Source organism: Microtus ochrogaster, chromosome 21, assembly GCF_000317375.1.
Source record: "Microtus ochrogaster isolate Prairie Vole_2 chromosome 21, MicOch1.0, whole genome shotgun sequence".
Lineage (NCBI taxonomy): Eukaryota > Metazoa > Chordata > Mammalia > Rodentia > Cricetidae > Microtus > Microtus ochrogaster.
This window is the reverse complement of record NC_022022.1, coordinates 19,708,984-19,731,107: the sequence shown is the minus strand read 5'-3', so window position 1 is coordinate 19,731,107 and position 22,124 is coordinate 19,708,984. Positions and strand designations below refer to the sequence as shown.

General features: G+C 39.8%; 1 protein-coding gene across 1 annotated transcript; it reads left to right on the top strand.

The window, feature by feature from the left end:
* Nucleotides 1-236: 236 nt before the first annotated feature.
* Nucleotides 237-21,812, top strand: Myoz2 (myozenin 2). Its single transcript, XM_005357228.1, has 6 exons — nt 237-405; nt 945-1,034; nt 7,861-8,030; nt 13,227-13,356; nt 16,253-16,436; nt 21,400-21,812. Exons 2-6 carry the CDS (start codon nt 959-961, stop codon nt 21,632-21,634), a joined length of 795 nt encoding a protein of 264 aa, XP_005357285.1. The 5' UTR covers nt 237-405; nt 945-958; the 3' UTR covers nt 21,635-21,812.
* Nucleotides 21,813-22,124: the final 312 nt, after the last annotated feature.

Here is a 22,124-nt window from a genome sequence, read left to right as displayed (position 1 = left end):
ACTACGGTATAGAATACGAACTACATCTTTAAAATCCATTTGGGCTTGTGGTCTCTTCCAACAGAAGGTGTTCACTAAAAGCGTTCTTCTTGAATGAGTATTCCATTCTACTATCTCACAGCCCAGAAACACAATAGAGAGAACTTAATCTCTCCCTCTCCCTCCCTTTTGCCAGGAAGATATGAGTAGCTAAAGTATTTGGTGCTATATATAGTCAGTTGATGTCAGCTGGATGCCAGTCTCTTCAGAGAGGCTCAGTCCCCAGTTTGAGTCAGAGCTAGGGACCATGCCGTTCCAGGTTCAAGGATAAAACCCATCAGGCCCAAGTGCCGTCATATTCCACCTTCAGCGTTTTCCTCTACAATTGGGACCCACCCCTGCTGAAAAGTGCAGTCTGACAGTAAGGTGAGTATATTGTTTCCTAAAATGTCGTATTAGTCAGTTGTCCCCAGAGGTCCAGAGTTGTGACTCATAAACTTGCCATTCTTTGCTCTGAAAGGAGGCTGTTGATGCCTACCTGAAATGTTAGCACCGAAGAGTTCTGGCTGAGGCTGGCCTCTTCCTCGGTCTCAGAGGGTGCTGGAAGGGATGTCCTCTGATGCTGGTGGGATGGCAGCCAGGAGAAAAGAACTAGCAGATGAAAACAAAAAACTAAAGTGTAGGGGAGAGAGGGGAGCATAAGGAAGCTGGCACTTTCATTGCTTCTCAGTGCAAAGTGGTCAACACACTGAAAGAAGGGGTCTGAGGCTGTGCCGTCCTCTGTCCCCTGAGACATGGGCTGCTGAGGAAAACCATGCACTGCAGACAGACAAGCAGTATGTGGGGGTCACTCAGTCAAAAGCAATGATAAATTCTTAATAAAGAAGAAAGATGTTCTCTTGCAGAAAGGATGGTCATAACGAGTTCTTGGCACCGTCTCAACAGTGTCCCTTTATTTTCAACAGGGAATCAAAACACCATGCTATCACACAGTGCCATGGTGAAGCAAAGGAAGCAGCAGGCATCAGCCATCACAAAGGAAATCCACGGAAACGGTACCCACTAAAACCTCGTCATGGTCTTAATGCAGCGTGGCATAAGTAGAGGTCCCTTCTGGGGTGGTGACTATTCTGTAGTTCATTTCCCACCCACCATAACAAACGTGAGGCTCTCAGGGTGCTGTAGAGAAACCTATGGTCATGGATCCCTTTGGAGCCCTCCTTTCTCATGGGGAGCTATTTTCAGATGGGCAGCTGCTGTAAAAGGAATGAGGCAGGCTGACAGCTGATGTGCAGTCTCCCGGCCCCTCGCGCTATCAGCGAGCATGATGCTTACCGGTTCCGCTGCTTTGTAGATAATTTTCATACAACCCTGTGGTTTTTTTGTTGTTCTATCTTGATTTCTTTTACTTCGTGTTACATCAAAAACTCTAAAATAGGTTCTCTCTGCCTTCTAAAGTTTTCAAAACAAAACAACCGACAGCATAGGCGTTCATATTCATTGTATTCATTGTTTAAATCTGACACTCGTATTCACGTTCAGCAATTGATTTACTAACATATATTGCATGCAGAATCTACTTTTAATTTTGCTTTCTGAAAAAAATGGGGTTCTTCTAACCTCAAGACAACTTTATTTTTAATATATGATAGATGTAAGATATTAGTCCAATAATAAATAATATTGTTATTATTCTAAAATCCTAGCAAATAATTCTGGAAGGTCTTACGTTTTACTTGTTAAAAATAAGCAAATTTATTTTGCTCATGAATGAAAATGAGCATCCTGTTAACTTTTGAGTTGAATACACAGGTCCTTTTCAGGGCTGATCTGAGCCATTCCAGACAGGTTTGTGGAATTCGCAGGGTGTCCCTTCATGGTCATGCAGCTGACAAGTGGGGAGCTGCACCGTGAAAATATTCACATCTAGACGCATGAACCCTGGGGAGGTATCTGGAAACCGTGCTGAGTGTAGTGTTTCACATCATCCTTTCCGTAAAGCAAGCTGAACTACCAATCAAAGTGTTTTACATACCGGCCACATACCACAGTCATGTTGAAAGGGTACAGCTAGCCTTTAATCTCTTCGCTGTCAAGTCATTGTGCCGGCTTCTGCCTGTTTCCCGGGCTTTATGTTCATGCCAGATTCATTTAGAGTAAAATGAGAGTAATTCTGGCCTAGCAACCAGATTATATCAATGCAAAGTTTTGAACCCTCCTGCTTCTTTTAAATTTGTGTGTATCTTCTGGTGTATCTACTTTGGGCAATAATTTACTTGTTTGTGTCAATATGGCAAAAATCAGATGATAACTTAAGTTTGGGACTAAATTGTTTGTCGTAAAACCAGGCTTTGGCTAAATCACTTTCCATTATGTCATCATCATAATTGTCTTAGTTCATACCCCCTGAACACAATTGACTCCATCTAATTACATCATAATCATAAGTAAGTAAATCGTTTAATATAATCTCATTTCAAATTATATGTCAGATTCTACTCTTTATTTTCTTGCCTATAGCTACAAAAGTAAAATTGCATTTTTATAATTTTTTATAAATATAACCAGTTGAAAGCTTTATTTTTAGAAAATACAAAGAAAATACACTTAAATATCAATGGGGAACACTACAACCTCCCCACCAGGAAGTCTTGGCCATGTGAAGGCCTTCCCTCCAACATTGGATGAGCTCCAGCCCAGGTAGAAGGAGCCCCAGACTCAGGCTTTATGATGTTGAATATTCTAGATAAGCTGGATAAGCAGACTCATCCAAGATAAAATAACTATATAGTTTGAAGCAGGACAAATATTTAATTCCTTTCTTTTCTTTCTGCTGGAGTATTGCACAGAATTTAACTATTTGCATGCTGCAGGGAGTCGAGGACACTACAGCTGGGGAATGCCGTCATCTAGACGTAGAAATGAGATATGGACTTCAGAAAAAACATTTATGGTGGGGATGAGTATATTTTAAAACATGTTGCAGCTATGAAACATCTGGATAGTTTAAAATGATATATGCTAGAGTTCTGATCTTAATTTTAAGACTAATTAGTCTCCTTGCACATAAGAACAAATTAAGTATTAGAAAACCATGTGTTATTATTACCACACTCCAAAAACAACAATAATAATGAATGAGGTTCAGCCAACGGCAGTTCTTGTAGAGCTGAGACCATAGCTGGGGATATAAGAGGGCAAGTTCCACATTCTATCCCTCTTACTATTAGAAGGACAAAATGCCTGAAAGAACTAGTGAAAAATTCTACCCATATGGACTAGAGTAAACTGGGTAGAACGAGTTTTTGAAATCGCTAGTTTCCATTTGCTTTCCCCATGTTGTTGCTCGGTATGGACCCACTGTAATTTGGTGTCACGTTATGCACCAGAAGTGAATACATCACATGTCCAACGAAAAGCTGATAAAAGTGTCTAGGGCCTCCCAGATGGCTCAGCAAGCTTGCTGTCAGGCTTGGAACCTGAATTCAATCTTTGGAATCCACACAATACACACACACATAAACACACACACTGAGAGAGACAGAGACAGAGACACACAGAGAGAGAAACAGAGACAGACAGAGACCAAGAGATTGAATAAACAAATGTTAAAGAAGAAATGGATTTCCTGTTTCCAAGGCTCTCTGCCCGGTCAGCCTCACCGTAGTCCCGCACTGCGTTCCTCCTGGCCTGAGAGGACCGAAAGGGGAGATGTGTTCTTGTGTTACTGTTGTAACAAAACCTCCGTGCTCTACACAACAGCATGCCAGCCGTGTTTGCGAGCATCTAAAAAGCACTGTGATGCAAGAATGAAGAAATCTTTTGTCTGCGTCTACACATGGATTAGCTGTGAGGACAAGCAAAGACAGTCCCTAACAGTCCCTACCCATAAGCCCTGTGTCATTTACCTGAATCTGTGGGTTTCCAGCATGCACTGTAATCCTCGCTCACTCCTTAACTCATTTCAAACCTGAAGACTACACAAGGAGGGATAGGGATGAGTGACAAAAAAAGAGATGGGGTCATCAGAACGGATTAAGGACAAGCACTTTAGAGTATGGATGAGAAAGGAATTGGAGCTAAAACAGCCACAGGATGGACCAGGACTGTGATGTCACTAGCCACTCAGAGTCAGAGCCTCTTAACAGGAAAGGGGACCTCGGTGTCTGCTGTGCTGGCTTGCTTGCCCCCTGCAGCCTTTCCTCCTGCCCTCTGGGAGGGCTTTGTTGTTATATGCTTTTGGGATTATTGTCTATTTCTTTATATAGTTTTCCTGGGACACATTGAAGAGAATCAGGCTGGTGATATTTGTAATTTCAGGGGAAGAGTTCAGCTTTGTGGCCTGAAATTCTGAACAGAGCGCTGTGTAGATATGGCTTCACTGGTGCGTCTAACTCAGAAATAACGTGTTTACATCTGTTGAGCTGACGGGAGGCAGAATGGATGTGCCTGTTTCTCCATCAGTAACAAAAAAGGAATAATAATAGAATAATAGTATGGACAGAAATCGCCAGGACTTTAGAGCACAAGGCCTTTCAGATGAAGGATCTTGTGAGGATTGGTTTTTACTTTTCCTGTCAATCAGGACTTCAGTATCAAAATGATGACACCAGAATGACCCAGTACATCTCTAAACTTGGGGTGGGGGAGGAGCAATTCAGTGCATGGGTTGGTGATAGTCCTTTAACTTTTCCATCAGCACTATCGTAAGGTCGAGGAGAAATAGAGCATCTTTTATTTTGAAAAATGGTGTGTAGTCACCCATTGAGGATTCGCTGTCTAAGCCCCTGACCTGATCAAGGTCCTTCAGAGAACAAAGCTGAATCCCATTTCACACTGATCAGCACCCTGCATTTCTCCAGAGTCTTTCGCTGTAAGAGGCTCTTCTCCTGCAGTCTATGGGCAGCCCCGGATGAACTGTTGTGCAACTCAGAACACTGGTAATGGGATTTCCTAAATATTTACAGATCTTTAGAGCTAATCACACATTAATGGAAGCCTTTATAAGTAGTCTTAAAACTTAAATTGAAAGCCATTGGTGGGGGTGCATACCTTTAATCCATCACCAGGGAGGAAGAGACAATTGAATCTCTGCGAGTTCAAGGGCAGCCTGGTCTACTGGAATGTAGTAAGTTCTAGGTTAGCCAGATCCATATAGTGAGACTCTGTCTCAAAAGCAAAAAACAAGCAAAAAAACCTTAGCAACAACAACAACAACAAAATGTCCCCAAAGTGACAAAAAGATATCTGAAATAGGAACGCAAAGTGTCTCATATGGATTTCAAATTCATCTTCATTTAGAAAAAAAAATAATCAGTAAAATTCTATTAATTGGGAAAATTTTCAAGCATTATTCAAGATCACAAACTGGACTACAGTGTCTTCTGTTATGTGCTATATGGCATACAGTATATTAAAAGTAGACTTTATGAACTATTACTTGGAACCCTTTGCAAGTGTGGCAAAGCATCTCTTTGTATCAGTAAGACCTAAGTAAAGTGAGCTTCTGCCAGTTCTCCTCCTATGGTTGCTCCTACTAAGACTGCAGTCACCTGACAAGCATGAGCAAGCGATTTTAAAAGATCTTCGGCTTTAACTGCAATTGTCCGTCGGCAGATTAGATGCCTGGATCCGACTACAGTTCCATATCACTAGGGATGACCGCAGTCGGAAAGTATGCCTAGCAATCTTATTCTCAATGGATGATCTAATACCTCAAAGACAACCTTCTAAGTCATGAGGGAGAGGATGTGTCTCATCGCTCGGGCACTGAGGTTAAAATGCCCGTTAAAACCCAGTGCTGGGGTGACACTAAAGGGCAAGGACACCTGAGCTTGGAATCTGTGTGCCTAGGGGTGGACAGCACTGTGCACTGAAAGTTATGAATAATGAGAGCGATCATTCACTGGATTCTCAGCTCACAGCCAGTTCTGAACCTGTGACATCACACACTGAATTTTAAAGGGGGTGTGTAGGGGAACCTTGAGACTTCAGCTTGTCTTTTGTTGTCTGTTTCTGCAAAGGATGTTGCCGAATATATCCCTGACATAGGGATGCGATGTTTTGGTTGGGAGTTTGCCATGTTTTGTGTTGTAAATACGCTCACCGTGGCCAACGTCAAGCTGCCATCATAGAGACACTGAATGAAGCATGGAAAGAAACATGCAACAGCAACGCCACATAGGGACTCACAAAGCAGTGGTATGGCAAGCACTGTAGTGTTTTCAGATTTTCCTCATGTAGCTACAACAGACACGAACAACCTCAAGACCACATGGATAACAGCAAAGGTAGCCAGCCACTTTTAGAGCGATACCTTTTTAATAGTCATTGCTCTTTTTACTGTGATTCGGCTAATTATGGAACTTGTTGCTTTTTGCTCATGGTCTCACTGTGGTAGCTCAGGTTGGCCTTCAATTCGTGATCCTCCTGCCTCTGTCTGCCGAATGCAGGATAACAGTGATATCCCACTATACATAGCCAGAAGATCTTTCTACTCATTGCTGGAAATTGGAACAAGGCTTCACATAGGTTAGACAAGTGCTGTACCACTGAGCTACATTCATAACACTATATATAATGTGTGTGTGCGCGTGTGTGTATGCACAAGTTTTTAGGTACAAACTGGTCTTGAACTTAAGTTGACCTTGAGGCCCTGAGCCTTTGCCTCCATCCCAGAGTGCTGGGATGCCAGGTATGTATCAGCACCCCTGACTTCTCTCTAAATTTTAGTGATCATGTTTCCACTGTGTAACTGCTGCCTTGTAGAATTTCTGAAAATCTGTGAGTCTGGTCTGTGAACCAGCATGCGTCCCAGCTGTCACTTTGTTTTCCATGCAGTGCTCCTGAGCTTAGCATCCCGAAGCTGTTCAGTCACTCACAGCCACTGTGGAGTGGGAGGGGAAATTAGCATTGAGACGATCCACACTGGGAGGCAACGAAGAACTTGAGAGTTGGTAAAGAACTGCCTGTTTTGTTCATTGTGTCGGTGTTGACATCCCAGGTTGACATCCAACTTACTATGTAACTCAAGCTGATAATGAACTCACAAATTATTCTGCATCCACTTCTGGCTTCTGGGATTACAGACATGTACCCACCCTCTCCTCTAAGAATAACACTCATTGCAAAATTTTTCCTGTATTTACAATATAAGGTTCATAAAAAATTAAAACCAGAAGGAAATTCAAACCATAAAAGAGTTGTGATTCAGGGCCTTGGATACAATGGAAATATTAGTAACTGTGTGTAGATTCTAGAGCAGAGATGCACAGAAGCTGAGCTGGCTGGGAAAGATGTCTGTTCCACTTTTCTTACCTCCCCACTTCATGCAGGGTGCTTGGGGCCAGGCACAGCACGAATGCTGCTTCTCCAAGACTAGATGGTGGAGTTGGAGGGAGCATGCACGCACTTCAGGGTTAGGCAAAGCTCAAGCTGATGAATAGAAACGTGGGAGAAAAGCAAAGCTTATTAGTATAAATATGAAGCAGTTCTGTTTGAAAAGTCACAAAGTGGAAAGCTTAAATTTTACTAATAGCATGATAGCTAGCTTTTATTCATTCTTCTTATGTGCCTGGTAACATGGGCATAACTAAATATAATTGAACTGTATTTAATACCAACTCCTTGCAGTAATTATTATTTTCGTGATTATTAGCTGAACATTAGTGATGAGGAGATAGAGGTTTGGACAAAATAAGCAACATATGTGATCACGCACTGCTAAAATGGTGAGTTCAGGATGGACCCCCGAGGCCAGTCTACGGAAGCACATGTCAATCACTTATTATAATGTAGAGCAGGAAGCAAATTATACAATGGAACAACGTGCTTTAAAATGCTTTCGTTTGGATTTTCATGAACGTAAATATTGTTTTCCAGATGTAGATGGCATGAACCTGGGCAAAAAAGTCAGTATCCCCAGAGACATCATGATAGAAGAATTGTCCCATTTCGGTAATCGTGGTGCCAGACTCTTTAAGATGCGTCAAAGAAGATCTGACAAGTACACCTTTGAAAATTTCCAGTATGAATCAAAGGCACAAATAAATGTAGGTACAACTGAACCATGAGTATCTAAATGAATTAACAGCATACCTAAGTTGGTACGTGTTACCAGGCTCCCAAACAAGTTCCTCCACGTCTCTGCTTTCGGTTGATTCTATTAGACCCTTTTATTCAGGATGATGAATAGCTTAGGTGGTTCAATAAAGGAAGCATTATGTATGATGTGAGAATGCTTTTTGTGTTCACTAGGGACATTGTGAGCTGTAGATTTGGCACTGAGGAACTGGTCTGTTTTGCTAGGAGGGTGGACAGTGAGTGGAGAGAACTGGTACCGATGTTTCCAAGCCTTATCACCTACAATTTGTGGTGGAAACATTCCCAAAGCACACAGAGGACCACAAAGCAAGGATGAGCATTGTTTTTGCTGCGTACATCCTGGCCCTGTAAATGCTGAGAACAGCAAACGCCATCAGTCTTGTTGCAAAGTTTCAATTCTACATGGTCATGACAAAGCCATCATGGACGTAACTGTGTGGGATAGTAAGCATCAAAACCTTACCATTTTAAATTATGTTTTCCAGCTGGGTGTGATGTTCCACACCTGTAACCCCAGCATTCTGAAGGCAGAAGTAGAAGGATCACTCACAAGTTCAAGGCAAACTTGGGCTATATAGTGAGTTCCAAGCCAGCCGAAACTACATAGTGAGACCTTATCCCAAACTAACAAAAATCAGATTTTACATGTGTTAGCATCATGTTCGTTTAAGCAGTCTTTGAGAGAAATTGTAGAGAAGGTAGTTCATTAAAGACAGATGAACAGTTAAGGCAGAATGACTTTATTTATTTTTTTATTACTTATTTCCTTGTTATACTTACTAAGAGCTGAATGAAAGAAAAATTGAAATAGAGTCTCACTATGCAGCCCTGGCTGGCCTGAAACTTTCTGTGTAGACCAAGCTGATCTTGAACTCACAGAGATTTGCCTACCTCTTCTACCTAATGACTGTGCCACTAGGCAAGGCTTAAATTAAGATTTTGAGAGCCGAGGATTTAATGTAAAGATTGAATCCTTGCCAGGCTTGTTCAAGGCCCCACGTTCAATCCCCAGAACTACAATCAATCAACCAATAATTGTAGCTTAATTCTAGTTTTAATTGTGAATTCAGTTAGACATAAAATCATACTCAACTACAGTATTTACATTGGCAAAGGATAGTTCTTTGCTTGAAATCATGGGTAAATATATGTTATTTTAGCCTATTATTATACACAACACCCTCTCCTCTAGATAGAAGATATCTGCGGCTAGTTCAGTATGAGCTGGAAATAATTTGCACTTATCTGACGGTTTATTATGTAACTGCATTCATAAAGGAATAACAACAAAGAAGACCTTTTATGAAGTAACATGAAATAGGTGGATTAAGGAAAGCCTTGCAAAGTCGCCTGCAAGTTGAGACATTTTTAGTAAATGAATAATGTTTGTTTTCATGACTCCCTCTTATGCTGCAAGCACTTAACTGCTGCTTTGAAGAAGATCTGTGACAATGGTTCTCAACCTTCCTAATGCTGAGACCCTTTAATACAGTTCCTCATGTGGTGGTGAGCCCCCAACCCATAAAATTATTTTTGTTACTACTTCACAACTGTAATTTTGTTACCATTATGAACTGTATGACACCTATGTTTTCCAATGGTCTTAGGTGACCCCTTTGAAAGGACTGCAACCCACGGTTGAAAACCATTGTGCATGGGATTAAAACTGTCCTTATGAACGTAACATAATCTCTCATCATGGCGATCTTAAATTGTTGGCAATAATCTTATATATCTGTTTTCAGTTATAATACATGTATGATTTGAGAATTTTTTACTGTTGCAAGAAAATTGGGCACTAAATGATTGATAGAATCCCAAGCAGTCATACTAAAGCAATTTAATGATAAATAATTCAGAGTAGTAAACACTAATAGTGATTGTAAAGGCAGTAATTACTCCATCTTTAAATGTTGTGTGTTTTTATCAGCTCTGGACAAAGGATGGATTCATTTGCCTTTGAATTTCCGACATAGTTTCTACAACATAATAGGTACTCAATAAATACTTGCCCAAGGTGTAAGTTAATGGACAGGAGTGGGCATCTTTTAAAAATTTCTGCCATGTTAACAATGTTCCACATTGCAGTGGCTCTGGCATCCTGCATGGCATCACGCATGGCCTTCCTCATATTCCTCAGGCATGTTTTAGAAGTAAAATCAGGTCACAAAGAGGTTGTACGGTCAGATGGCATCTTAGAGAGGATGTGAGTCCCTTTATTTTGTAGACAAGAATAGAAATTAAGAAAGGCAGAGAAACTTGTAAATTAGCTAATCACATTGTTGATGGGAGAATTAAGACTAAACCCTCAGTGCCTGGTTCCCAGGCCAGAGTTGGCTTTTAATGTATCTTGATCCGTTAACCTAATTATTGGTTACATTTTCTGGAGAATGCTTTTACTCTTCCCCATCCATTGAGCTACAGACACTCTAAAAATAATTACTTACCTGTATCATTCCCTTGTTATTATAATATTTAGTATCTCATATAGAGGATAATATGAATCAAATCCCCAATAACCAAAGCCATCATTTCTACTACTAAGTTATCATCGTTTATTATTTATTCCCTCACAAAATAGTTTAGTTCGTTATGATATTAGACTGCCACATTCCATTTTTATCCAAAATATTTATTAATATATCAAAATAAAAACTTCTGATTTTTTTAGAGAAAAAGAACCCAATTCTTAAATAAGACTAACCAAGCTATCTCAGGAGTATTAATATTTATTTATTATTTTTTGTTTAAAAACAATTTCTTTAGATTTGGTGTAAAGTTTACAATGAACCCTCCTTTTTTGTTATTACTTCAGAAATCGTGTAACGTGTGTTACATACTTGTTTTTAAGTTGCATGCTTTTAGCCTACAATGTTCTATTCTGGTCTCGTTTTCTTTAGAGTTAGCCTCACTAAACTAAAAAAAATCACATGCTCATTTTTTGCGTCAACCTTTCAGACAGGAAGTACAGATGCTGAATATAATAATTTAAGGCTTATTTCACAGTCAGTCACCAGCGGCACATCATGCTGCTTTGTTTGCACACTATCCTATGATAATAGAAGTCTGGCCCCCTTTCTGCTAATGACTAACCAGAGTTGATGTTCCTGTTCATTGCAAGCCTCAGGAGAAGCTTCCAGCAGGCTAGAATCATGATCCCAAAATGAATACAGGTAGGATTTCCTGTCCCCATAGGTGAAATTCATTCCATAGATAGCTTCTAGAAACTCTACAGCAGGTGATTCTTTACCCATTATGTTTTGTACCTCCCCACATTTTCTCAATGGTTTTTTAGTTTGCAGTTGAAGTTGGTAAAATATTAATACAGTAAATTAAGTAAAGCATGAGGTAGATGGTAAATTCAAACTGTGAAACATCAAATTATATACAAATGTGAAGTGCTTTATATTTAGTAATTATTAAAAATAACCTTTAAAACTTTTTTGAGGCAGAGTTTCACTGTGTAGTCCTGGCTTCAGACTCCCAGTGATCCATCTGCATCTGCTTCATGAGTACTGAGAATAAAGGCGTGTACCACTACTCCTGGATATAAATAGTCTTCTGTATAAGTACAGTAAAAGGGATAATGTTGCCTAGCCAGATTTAAAAAGTCTATAGTGGGAACTCACAATGCCATGAATGTGGTAACAAAAATCTGTCTGACAAGGACAAGTAAGAGCTGTCATAAAGGAATGGTACAGATGTGTAGAAGGAGCGAGCCACTTGCTGGGTTTCCGGCTCCATGGCTTCTCTCTGACTCCGCCTCCTACCTCCTAGCATTCAGCCTAGCTTTCCCTGCCTACCTAAGTTCTGCCTTGCTATAGGTCCAAACCAGGTTCTTTATTCATTAATGGTAATCACAGCACATGGAGTGGACTCCGACATCCCAGATGTCGCTGAAATGTTGAGATAATATAGATAGATGTGGTGGCATTTCTGGTAGGCTACGTTAGAAAGAAGAGGGAAATTGAAGATAGATATGGAGAATTTAGGACTTGGCTTGACAGTGAGCAGAAGGAGGTCCTTCCAAGGAGATGAAGAGGCAATAGTAAACTGATGAGCAGGAAAGAACAGGGAATATGAGGGATTAGAACTCGGAAATGGGCTGCTATGTGAAAGAGGTGAGTCCAAGATCCCAATGGCTGGACATGAGTTTGAATGGTCTTCAACATGAAATAAGGATGCAATTCTAAAGGCTGGAGTCATGTCCTACATAGAAACATTAGTGTTACAACTGACTAAGGGAGACGTGCATGATGGGAAATGAGCAGAAGTTAGACATCTGTATGATGAAGCACGAGGAAGGTGGGTGGACTCAGCAGCCAAGATGAGCCAACTTGCTGTTCTAACAGAGGACCTAACTTTAGCTCCCAACACCCACGTGGTAGCTCACAACTGCCTGTAACTCCAGCTCCAGAAGATGCAGCCCCCTCTGACCTCTGTAGGCAACGACACTCACAGGCTCTGCCCGTAAGCGGACACACATGCAGGTCATTAAACATAAAATAACTTTTGTAAGAAAAATAGTCAAGGAAGATGGAGACTAAAGTGGAAAAAAAGACACGCCCACTGATGGATGCAATGGGGGCACAAATTTTATGAGCGTAATCAACTACTAAGTACAATAACTGTCAATAGAACTAAGAACTGGTTACTAAAGGTCGGGGGAGTTTAAGGAAGTGGGGGAGAATCTTGGAGGAATTTGTGGAAGGAAATGAATATGATTAAAATACATTGTATAACATTCTCAAAAGATGAATAGAAACATTATTTTATAAAAGAATCTCTAGATCAAATGTTTGGCCAATATGCTTTGTTTTATTAGATTGGTAAAGATATTAAAAGTAAGCATATTTCTCGCAGTGATGTTATGAACAGAAATCAAAAAGATTGAGGGGAAGCTCTATATCGTCATGCACACAGTAATGCTAACTTAATTTTGGTTTTAATTTTTGTCAAATGGATTATAGTCTGACATACACAAAGGTTTTTATTGAACTGCTCAACTTTATTACAATGTAAATTACTGAGGTCCCGAGAAACAATACAGTGCCATTATGTTTAATTTCTTGATATGCAAATGGAAGCTTACAATATGCTATTACTGTGCATAATGGTTTCATCTTACTTTTGAACAATTACAGCACAATATTGCCATGCAGAATGGGAAAATTGATGGCAGCAACCTTGAAGGTGGTCCACAGCAAGCCCCCTCGACTCCTCCCAACACCCCAGATCCACGAAGTCCCCCAAATCCAGAGAACATTGCACCAGGTAACAAACCACCTTCAAATGGAACAGTAGAATTTCTATGTATCTAAAAATACTACTCCATGACATTTAAATGGTATAGCTTTTCTCATTCACTATATTTTGTGTGTAAGTTTAAGACAAAAACACAATTGAAGTTTAAAAGAATCATGTAAAATATTTATAATAGTTATATATTCTTTCAGACAGTTCATGGTATTCCTTTTTAAAATTTTTATTGATTTGGGTTTTGTGTGTGTGTGTGTGTATTTGAGTGTGTGTGTGTGTGTAAGAGAGAGTACATGTGTATAGATGTGTGTGTGAGAGAGAGAGCATGTGTGCACTTGTATGAGTGTGTGTAAAAGAGGGAGTGTGTTTGAATGTATGTGTGTGAGAGTGTACGTATGAGTGTGTGTGAGAGTGTATGAGTGTGTGTCTGTATGTCTGTGTGTGTGTGAGCATGAAGAGTGTGCGTGTTTATGTGTCTGTGTGTGAGCGTGTAGAGTGTGCGTGTCTATGTGTCTGTGTGTGTGATCGTGTAGAGTGTGCGTGTCTATGTGTCTGTGTGTGTGAGCATGTAGAGTGTGTGTCTGTATGTCTGTCTGTGTGGGAGCATGTAGAGTGTGCGTGTCTATGTGTCTGTGTGTGTGTGAGCGTGTAGAGTTTGCGTGTCTATGCGTCTGTGTGTGTGTGAGGGGGGACTTCTGCCGAGCGCATGTGGAGGTCAGGAGACAGCTCCCAGTAGTCAGCTTTTCCACTGGTTTCTGTTCTCGGAAAGGATTTATATGCGGTGTGGAAAACATAGATTTAGTTAGATGTAAGGGGCTCATTACTTTAATCCCAGCACTCTGAAAGCTAAGGCAGAAGGTTTATGACTTCTAGGCTAGTCTGGGCTACTAAGATCCTGTCTCAAAAGAAACAAATAGTATCAACAATAACAACAAAACCCATTTAAAAACATAGCTTTTAATTTGTTTTAAAAACAAATCCCATTAAGTTAATATGCATCATTTAGAAATATTATTACCTTCTGAGAGATATTTAGGAAAATTATATTAGTTAATTGGTAACTTTCAAAATAACCTACAGAAAGTACTTTTTGTCTTTGAAAATTCAAATATTTCCTTAAAAGCATTATGCAAAGTAGATTTTTTAATTTATGGAATTGAACTGTGAAATGAGTAATAATATCTCTTGGGTTCTAGAAAATGAATAAACAATTTAGGAGAAACACTGCAGCAGGGGTTTTCCTCAGAGTAGTAATGAGCTATTCTTGAATGCAGGTGAGCCAACTCACTAATATTTAATCTTTAAAGAAAAATATGTTGGCCGGGCGATGGTGGCGCACGCCTTTAATCCCAGCACTCGGGAGGCAGAGGCAGGTGGATCTCTGTGAGTTCGAGACCAGCCTGGTCTACAGAGCTAGTGCCAGGACAGGCTCCAAAGCCACAGAGAAACCCTGTCTCGAAAAACAAAACAAAACAAAACAAAACAAAAAACAAAAAAAAAGAAAAATATGTTGAACATCAATCACTGCTGAACTTGATAATTTAGAAGCATTCTGACTGATCACATTGAGAAAAGCCATAGAAAAACATACCAAAATAACACTGCAGAAGAATGAGTAAATACAATTAAACTGCACAATATTCTAAGATTAATATGATAACAAAGTTCTTCAGTAGTTCCAAACAAAATTTGGGGCAGAAAGCAAGCTTTTGGGTCACAGTAGGCTGAATTCCACACCCGTTCTGTTCACTTGTTCGTTTTTATTTTACTATTGCACTGTTAAAAAGAAAATTATTTATTTTGGCTTGATGTTTTAAAATCTTTAAAACAAAGAAAACAAGGTAGGGTAAGAACTAAATATGATGAGTATAGTCTTTAAGATATAATGAGTACTTAATTAATCTTTAAATTTTTATTTATTTAATTTTAAAATTTAAATTAAAATACAATTATATTACTTCCTCCTTTTCTTTCCTCCCTCCAGCCCCTTCCATGTGCCCTTCCTCCAATCCCTCTTCACTCTCAAATTGATAGCCTTCTTTTAAAATTATTACATATATGTTATATATGTCTGCGTGTGTATGTATATTGCCATTACATAGATATGAAAAAATGAATAAATACAATCTATTGAGTCTATTTTTGTTTGTGTGTATATGGCTTCAGGGGTGATTACTTTGTATTGGATGAACAAATGGGGGGGTCTCAATCTTGGGAGAGGCTAATTCCCCTTTCAGTAATCATTAGTAGTCTATATCATCATTTTTGCATCATTGCTAATACTTAAATTTTTTTCTTTTTCCTTTTTGTTTGATTGTTTATTTTGTTTTTTGCTTGAGACAGGGTTTCTCTGTCTGCCTTGGATCTTGCTCTATAGATCAGGCTGGCCTCGAACTCCGAGATCTGCCTGCCTCTGCTTCCTGAGTGCTGGGATTAAAGGCGTGCCCCACCACAGCCTGGTTAAAATTTTTAGCTCGGTAAAAATTTTAAAGGGTGAAGAACTTCATAACTATAAGGCTACAGTGGATACTCAGATATTCTTTAAAATAATAAAATTTTTTAGTCTTATGTAAAGTAACAAAAAAGCACATTTAAAAATAATAGTTTGCCTTAAATAAATGTGATATATATTCAAGAGAAAATAACATGATTTGGAAAAGCAAATCATTAGAATAATAAGTGTTAGTTAATAATAATGATGATTGATGGTGAAAATAATAATAGTAAGGTCCTTTCTAAGGTCCTTAAACTTAAGAGTTTTTAAATGTCTCCAATTGGCTGTTTTCCGGTGACTTATAGAAAGCGTGCGTCATAAACTTACCCCAGCAAGAGACACTAAATGCAGGACGGCGTTAGGTGGCATTTAGAAACGGAGGGCGCTCTGTTGATTCCCTTTTGCTCTTTTCCAAAGGATACTCTGGACCCCTGAAGGAAATCCCTCCTGAAAGGTTCAACACCACGGCCGTCCCTAAGTACTACCAGTCACCCTGGGAGCAGGCCATTGGCGGCGACCCTGAGCTCCTGGAGGCTCTGTACCCCAAACTCTTCAAGCCCGAAGGAAAGGCGGAACTGCCAGATTACAGGAGCTTCAACAGGTGACTCGGTTATCCAGCGTGACTCGGTGGATTTGTGAAACCCAGACATTCTCACTGCTGGACAGGGAGTAGAATCCTCTGTAGGAAACCAAGTTCGATCTTAAAATAATCTAAGCACAAACACAGGTGTCTAAATCAAAGTGGACACTCCTTTATTTGCACTATTACTAATACTCGGAAAGTTTTATCTGGCTAATTCACTGGGGTCTGTATGAAGAACTTCATAAAAATAATGAAAAATTTAAATGTTACCATTTACTTATTACTTATTATTTCTTTAAATTTCCCCATCTTGTTTGTGTGGTGGGAGGTCAGCACGCATGCCACAGTGCGCGTGCAAAGGTCAGAGGAGAATCTGCAGGGGTCTGTTTGTGTCCTACCAAGTGAGACCCAGCGATTGAACTCAGGTCATCAGGACTGCAGGTGCCTTTACCTATTGAACTGCCTTGCAGGTGAAATATTTTTTAAGTGATTAAAAAGCTATGAAGACAGTCAAATATCTTGAAGACCAAAATCTCAGAGAAAAGCAAAAGGAAATTTTAGAATCTAAACCCAACATTTGACACCACTTTTTTTGGGTGGGGGAGGCATTCACCGGTAAAACGTACAAGGCTGAGGGCATGAGCCGAACTGAGCAGTTTGGAGAGTTGGACAAGCAGGAACGAATTAGGCTCCTTCACGGAGAAGCCCTGCTGTCTACTCCAGACTCTCTGAAAGGCATCGTTAGCACACGCCTTTGGAGTAAAGGCAAGCAGTAGACCAGCTTCAACACACTCAACGTGGCTTCAATCAGCCACGTGTCAAGCTGGGCAAACACCACCTCCTTTCAGTCACACAGAGGCAGTGACAAAAGCTGGTCCTTTTGGAAGACACAATGTTAGGCTCAAATCATTGTTATGATTGTTAAGTTTCTGTCAACTTTTTATTATGGTAAAACACATACTAAAAGTTGAACAACTTCAACCACTTCTTAAAAGATGTGTGTCTTTTATTTACGTGGATGAGTGTTCTGCCTGGATCTCTGTGCACCGCGTGTGCTCATGGCGCCCACGGAGGTCAGGAAAGAGCAGGAAAGAGCTCCTGGAACTGGAGCTACGGATGGTAGCGTGCCGCCATTTGAGTGCTGGGAGCCTAGAAACCTGCCAGAGTGGGGCATGCCCTTAACTGCTGAGCCATCTTCCCTATCCCTTGCTCCTCTGAATACATCTTTTTGTTCTTTTATTCCTTTCATATGTATCCAAACTCCATGCTACATTAACAGACAAGAAATAAACTGAGAGACAGGAAAGTCCTGGCTGTGCTTCAAATTGCTATATGATCTTAGGTGCAATATTTAGCTTAATTTTCTCATCTGTAGAACATTATATTTTATGATTAAAGTGCCTTTAAATATAGCACAGTTTTTTGCTTTTCAGTAGAATAATTCATTTTTCAAGTTTCTGGGCAAACTTGAAAAGTTTTAACTTTCAGAAAAATAACAATTATTGTGAGTATATTATGCATCTAGTGTTGTTTAATTTTACAAATGGACTACCATCAGGATAAACAAGAAAGCATCAATCTGTGAATCTGAAAGAAACAGTCTTATTATTCACTATGGAGATGACATGACATGAAAACCATCTAACTCAGACCTATTTCTGAAAAGTTAGCATTATGGAAATTATAGAGATACAATTTCATCTTAAAAGAAGACTTGAAGTCTTTCCACTGGACATTTTTGCTCCACTAACTTGGAATGAAGCTTCAGAGTATTTCCGTGGACCCACAGTGCCTTGCGGGCAGTCTGCCACTCTGGATGCTTCTGTGCTCTCTTTCATGCCTGTGGAGAGGGTAACGGAGCCCAAATCAACAGAATGGCCTCTCTGCGGTTGCAAAGGAAAGAAAAGAAAACAGTCTTCCAAGCAGCAACCTCCACTGGACCAGTGGTGGGAGCTAAGAAGTGGACGATGGAAGGGAAGGGACATTGTCCTTTGCAAGGCTGGAAAACCACTCCCGGTTTCTTGGGAAAAATAAACTGCCATTGGTTAAAAAGAGAGAAGACAGGACAATAGAGCAGAACCTCAGCAGTGGGCTGGTCGCTGGGGAGGGCTTCCTCTGAAAGTTAATCCAGAAAATGTTTTAAAATGAGCAAATGTTATTTCTGGAATAGCTATAAAATCACTTGACCTAATTCTGCGTACTTCAGAAATGCTAGACTCCAGCTTCTTCATCAAAAGCGTGTAGCCATGCTTGATCACCTAGTCTCTTTCTCTCTCTCTCTCTCTCTCTCTCTCTCTCTCTCTCTCTCTCTCTCTCTCTCTCTCTTCCTCCCCCTCCCTGTTCCCCCCTTTCCTCTCTTCGTGTTCTTACTGAGCCCAAGTCCTTGCACATGCTAGGCATGGGCTCTACCTACTGCCTGAGCTCTATCTCCAGTCTAAAATAATTAATAAATTGGGAAGGAGGGCTCTGTGTTATCTTACCAAGTTTTCCCGGTGAGTGAATTTAAACGGTGCTCTTCATCCTCGTAATAAGTAACATGTTTTATTTTTTTTTTTCGTGCTACTTCTCATTGCCTCCTGTGTGGCCAATCCATTCTCATTCAATGAATCTCCCTCTTTAATGCAGACACCAGTGAAATGTACCACTTTGTCCTATTTTTACCATGACTTTAGAATTTATAATGGCACCTGAGACCTACTAGGCATTCATTAAACATCTATGTTAATAATGAATTGATCTTGTATAATGTTTGGGAAGCCCTGAATGTTAAGCAATTTATCTTAGAATATTGGTTGTCAACCTTGTGGTTCATGACCCCTCTGTGAGTCAAATGACCCACTCTCTCTTCCTCCCCTAGACAAGCAGATTTACCCACAACCCCCTTCAAAGGGGTGACTCTTTTTGGCTGAGAGCTTCTCACTTCTTTCAAGAAAGTTACACTCTATCAATCATTGGCTCCGATCGTGATTTCAGTGCTCTCTTATTCTGCCGGAAGCTCGAATGTCCTCAATGTCAGCTCTCACTTGTTTTATCTGTTGTGTCTCTGCTTCCTGTACATTCTGGGAGACTTTTCCAATGTAATTCAGTACAGCATGCCTTTACTACTACAGGACGACAACTTGACTGGCTTCTAAAGGGGTTACAGTTTCTTTGAGAGTAACGGTGATGCCTTTGGTTTCTTCTTACAGTCTCCTAGCACATTCTGAGAAACAATGGATTTTCATAATAATTTTCATAATTGCTCTTCGGTATTCCTTTTTTACTTATTTTGTTTTATTTTTTAAAACAATCTTATTTTGCATACCAATTCCAGCCCCCTCTCCCTCCCACCCTCTCACTTTCCCTACCTTCTCCCCATGGTATTTGGTATTCTTATATGAACTAAGATAATAAGTGGTAATGGAGGCATATGGTTTTACTAGAAAAAATATAGCTGAATACTGAAAAGGTGGAACACCAAGGCTGTTTCTAGAAATATACACATTTTAAGCATTTGGCCAAGAAGAACCCAATGATGGGAATGTAACCCAGGTGGAGGATGCTTGCCAGATTGCACAAAGTCCTGAGCTTGACCCTGAGCACAACAAAACAAACAGAAAACCCTGAATCCAACACGTAAGGAGAAACCCATGTCACATGTGTGAATAAAGATAATAGATTAAAAAAAAATCAGGGCTCAACTTAAATTGATACAGGCTCAATTTTAAGAACTTACTGTCATATTGTTACAAAACAACAAATATTGCAGAGTTCGAAGAAAAACAAACACGATGGTCAGTGTCCAGTGAGCGTTTCAAAACATGATTTTGTTTTAGAAGTTTGACAAAATTTTCAAGTCAGTATATAAAATTTCAAGTGTTTCTGAACTAATAGTTTTATAATATTTTTAGAATTTATAATAGTTTAGAAAGATAGGTCTTCTTCTTTTCCTTGAACTTTCTGAAATTTTATCTGCCTTTGACTCTTCTCTGTTGTGGACATGTTGTTACATTCTAACGGCTAAGCTCTCCTCCTCAGAAGGAAGTTTAAATGTCATTTTTTTTCCCCAGAGAAATATTTGCTATGATTCAGTCTACAGAAACTAAACACTCAGTTATTCACAGAATCAGCCTAGTTATATGTGCTTCATAGATCATTACTGTGAGATAGTTTCCTGTGTTGGTTTGATTTGCTATGCCCCCTTCATTGTTTGAGATCTGGAACTGTATTATCTACATTGGTCTTTTAGAACCATGCCCGCCAATGAATGCACAAATAATGCCTGGCATAAAACAAGTGAGAAATGTATCTGAGCTCCTGTAGGCAATGGCAGAGGTTAGATTTTTATTCAGAGATAAATAGGGAGATTTTGAAATTTTTTGTTTGCTTATTTGGAGATTATGTTTTAATTACGACATATCTCCCTGCCCTTTCTTCCCTCTAAACCCTCCCATGTGCTTCTCCCTGCTCTCCTTCAAATTCATGGCCTCTTTTTCACAGATTTTGAAATTTCTAAGATGAAGACAGAAACATATACACAAGACACATTTCTCACCTTCAAAGAGTTTACAGATGCCCCTAAGCAGATGATAATCTTAAAAACATGCATGAACAGTACAGTTTACCATGCCCCCAAGTACCACACGGTTAATAGAAACAACCTCTAGCCCAGGAATCTAATGAAGGGAGTGTCGGCATGGGTAGTCGGAGGGAAGACAGACCTGAAATGCTACAGACAGCAAAAGCCCAGAGGCTTTTGGTTGTAATGATTCAGGGAGAAGATTTGTTCAAAGATAAGAGTCCATACAAAGGGTCTTTGCAGTAATTTGTCCTTTATCTGTTTTCCTATCAATGTATGGACCTTCAATGAAATCGCTTGATTCCGGAGCCTCAAACTGAAAAATATCAGTTGGCGTCCATAAAACAATGAAATTGTTTGCATTTTTATGACAAACAAAAATTGAATATTAATCATTATTTGCTTTTCTTTTGGTTCCCACAGAGTTGCCACTCCGTTTGGAGGTTTTGAAAAAGCATCAAAAATGGTTAAATTCAAAGTTCCAGACTTTGAACTCCTACTGCTAACAGATCCCAGGTTCATGGCCTTTGCCAATCCTCTTTCAGGCAGACGGTCCTTTAACAGGACTCCGAAGGGATGGATATCTGAGAATATTCCTGTAGTGATAACAACTGAACCTACAGAAGACGGCGCTGTGCCAGAATCAGACGACCTGTGACAGGGAAGCCGGACACGCCTCAGAAAGCTCTGCCTATAGAAGCTGCTGCTATCCTACTTGCTGGCAATGCCATTTAAGTTATTCATTACTAAAAGCATTTAATGGCAGTTAAGTGGATTCCATTTCATGGCATTTAATTTGAACTGAACAATTAAATTCTTATTTAAAAAACTTTTAAGTCACTTGTGTTTTTTCATAACTTTATTTTCATATTTAGTTTTGTTTTCCATAATCTAGTCTTTTCATTGTGAAGGCTCAGGTGGAAAAGTAACTAACAGAAGTTTTCTTTGTTTCAATGAGTTATTCCAGAAAACTTACACTGGATTTAGAGTGTACAGTAGGGTATGTGGGGTCATTTGGAATTTTATCCGAGGGGCGAGAGTTGTGTGAGATGCTCTACAGATGTTATTGCTGAAGATGAGGGTCGGGTACTTCCTGTTTGGTACCATGTAGCATAGCGCATTTGGATACGTGCTCTCTTTAGCTGTGA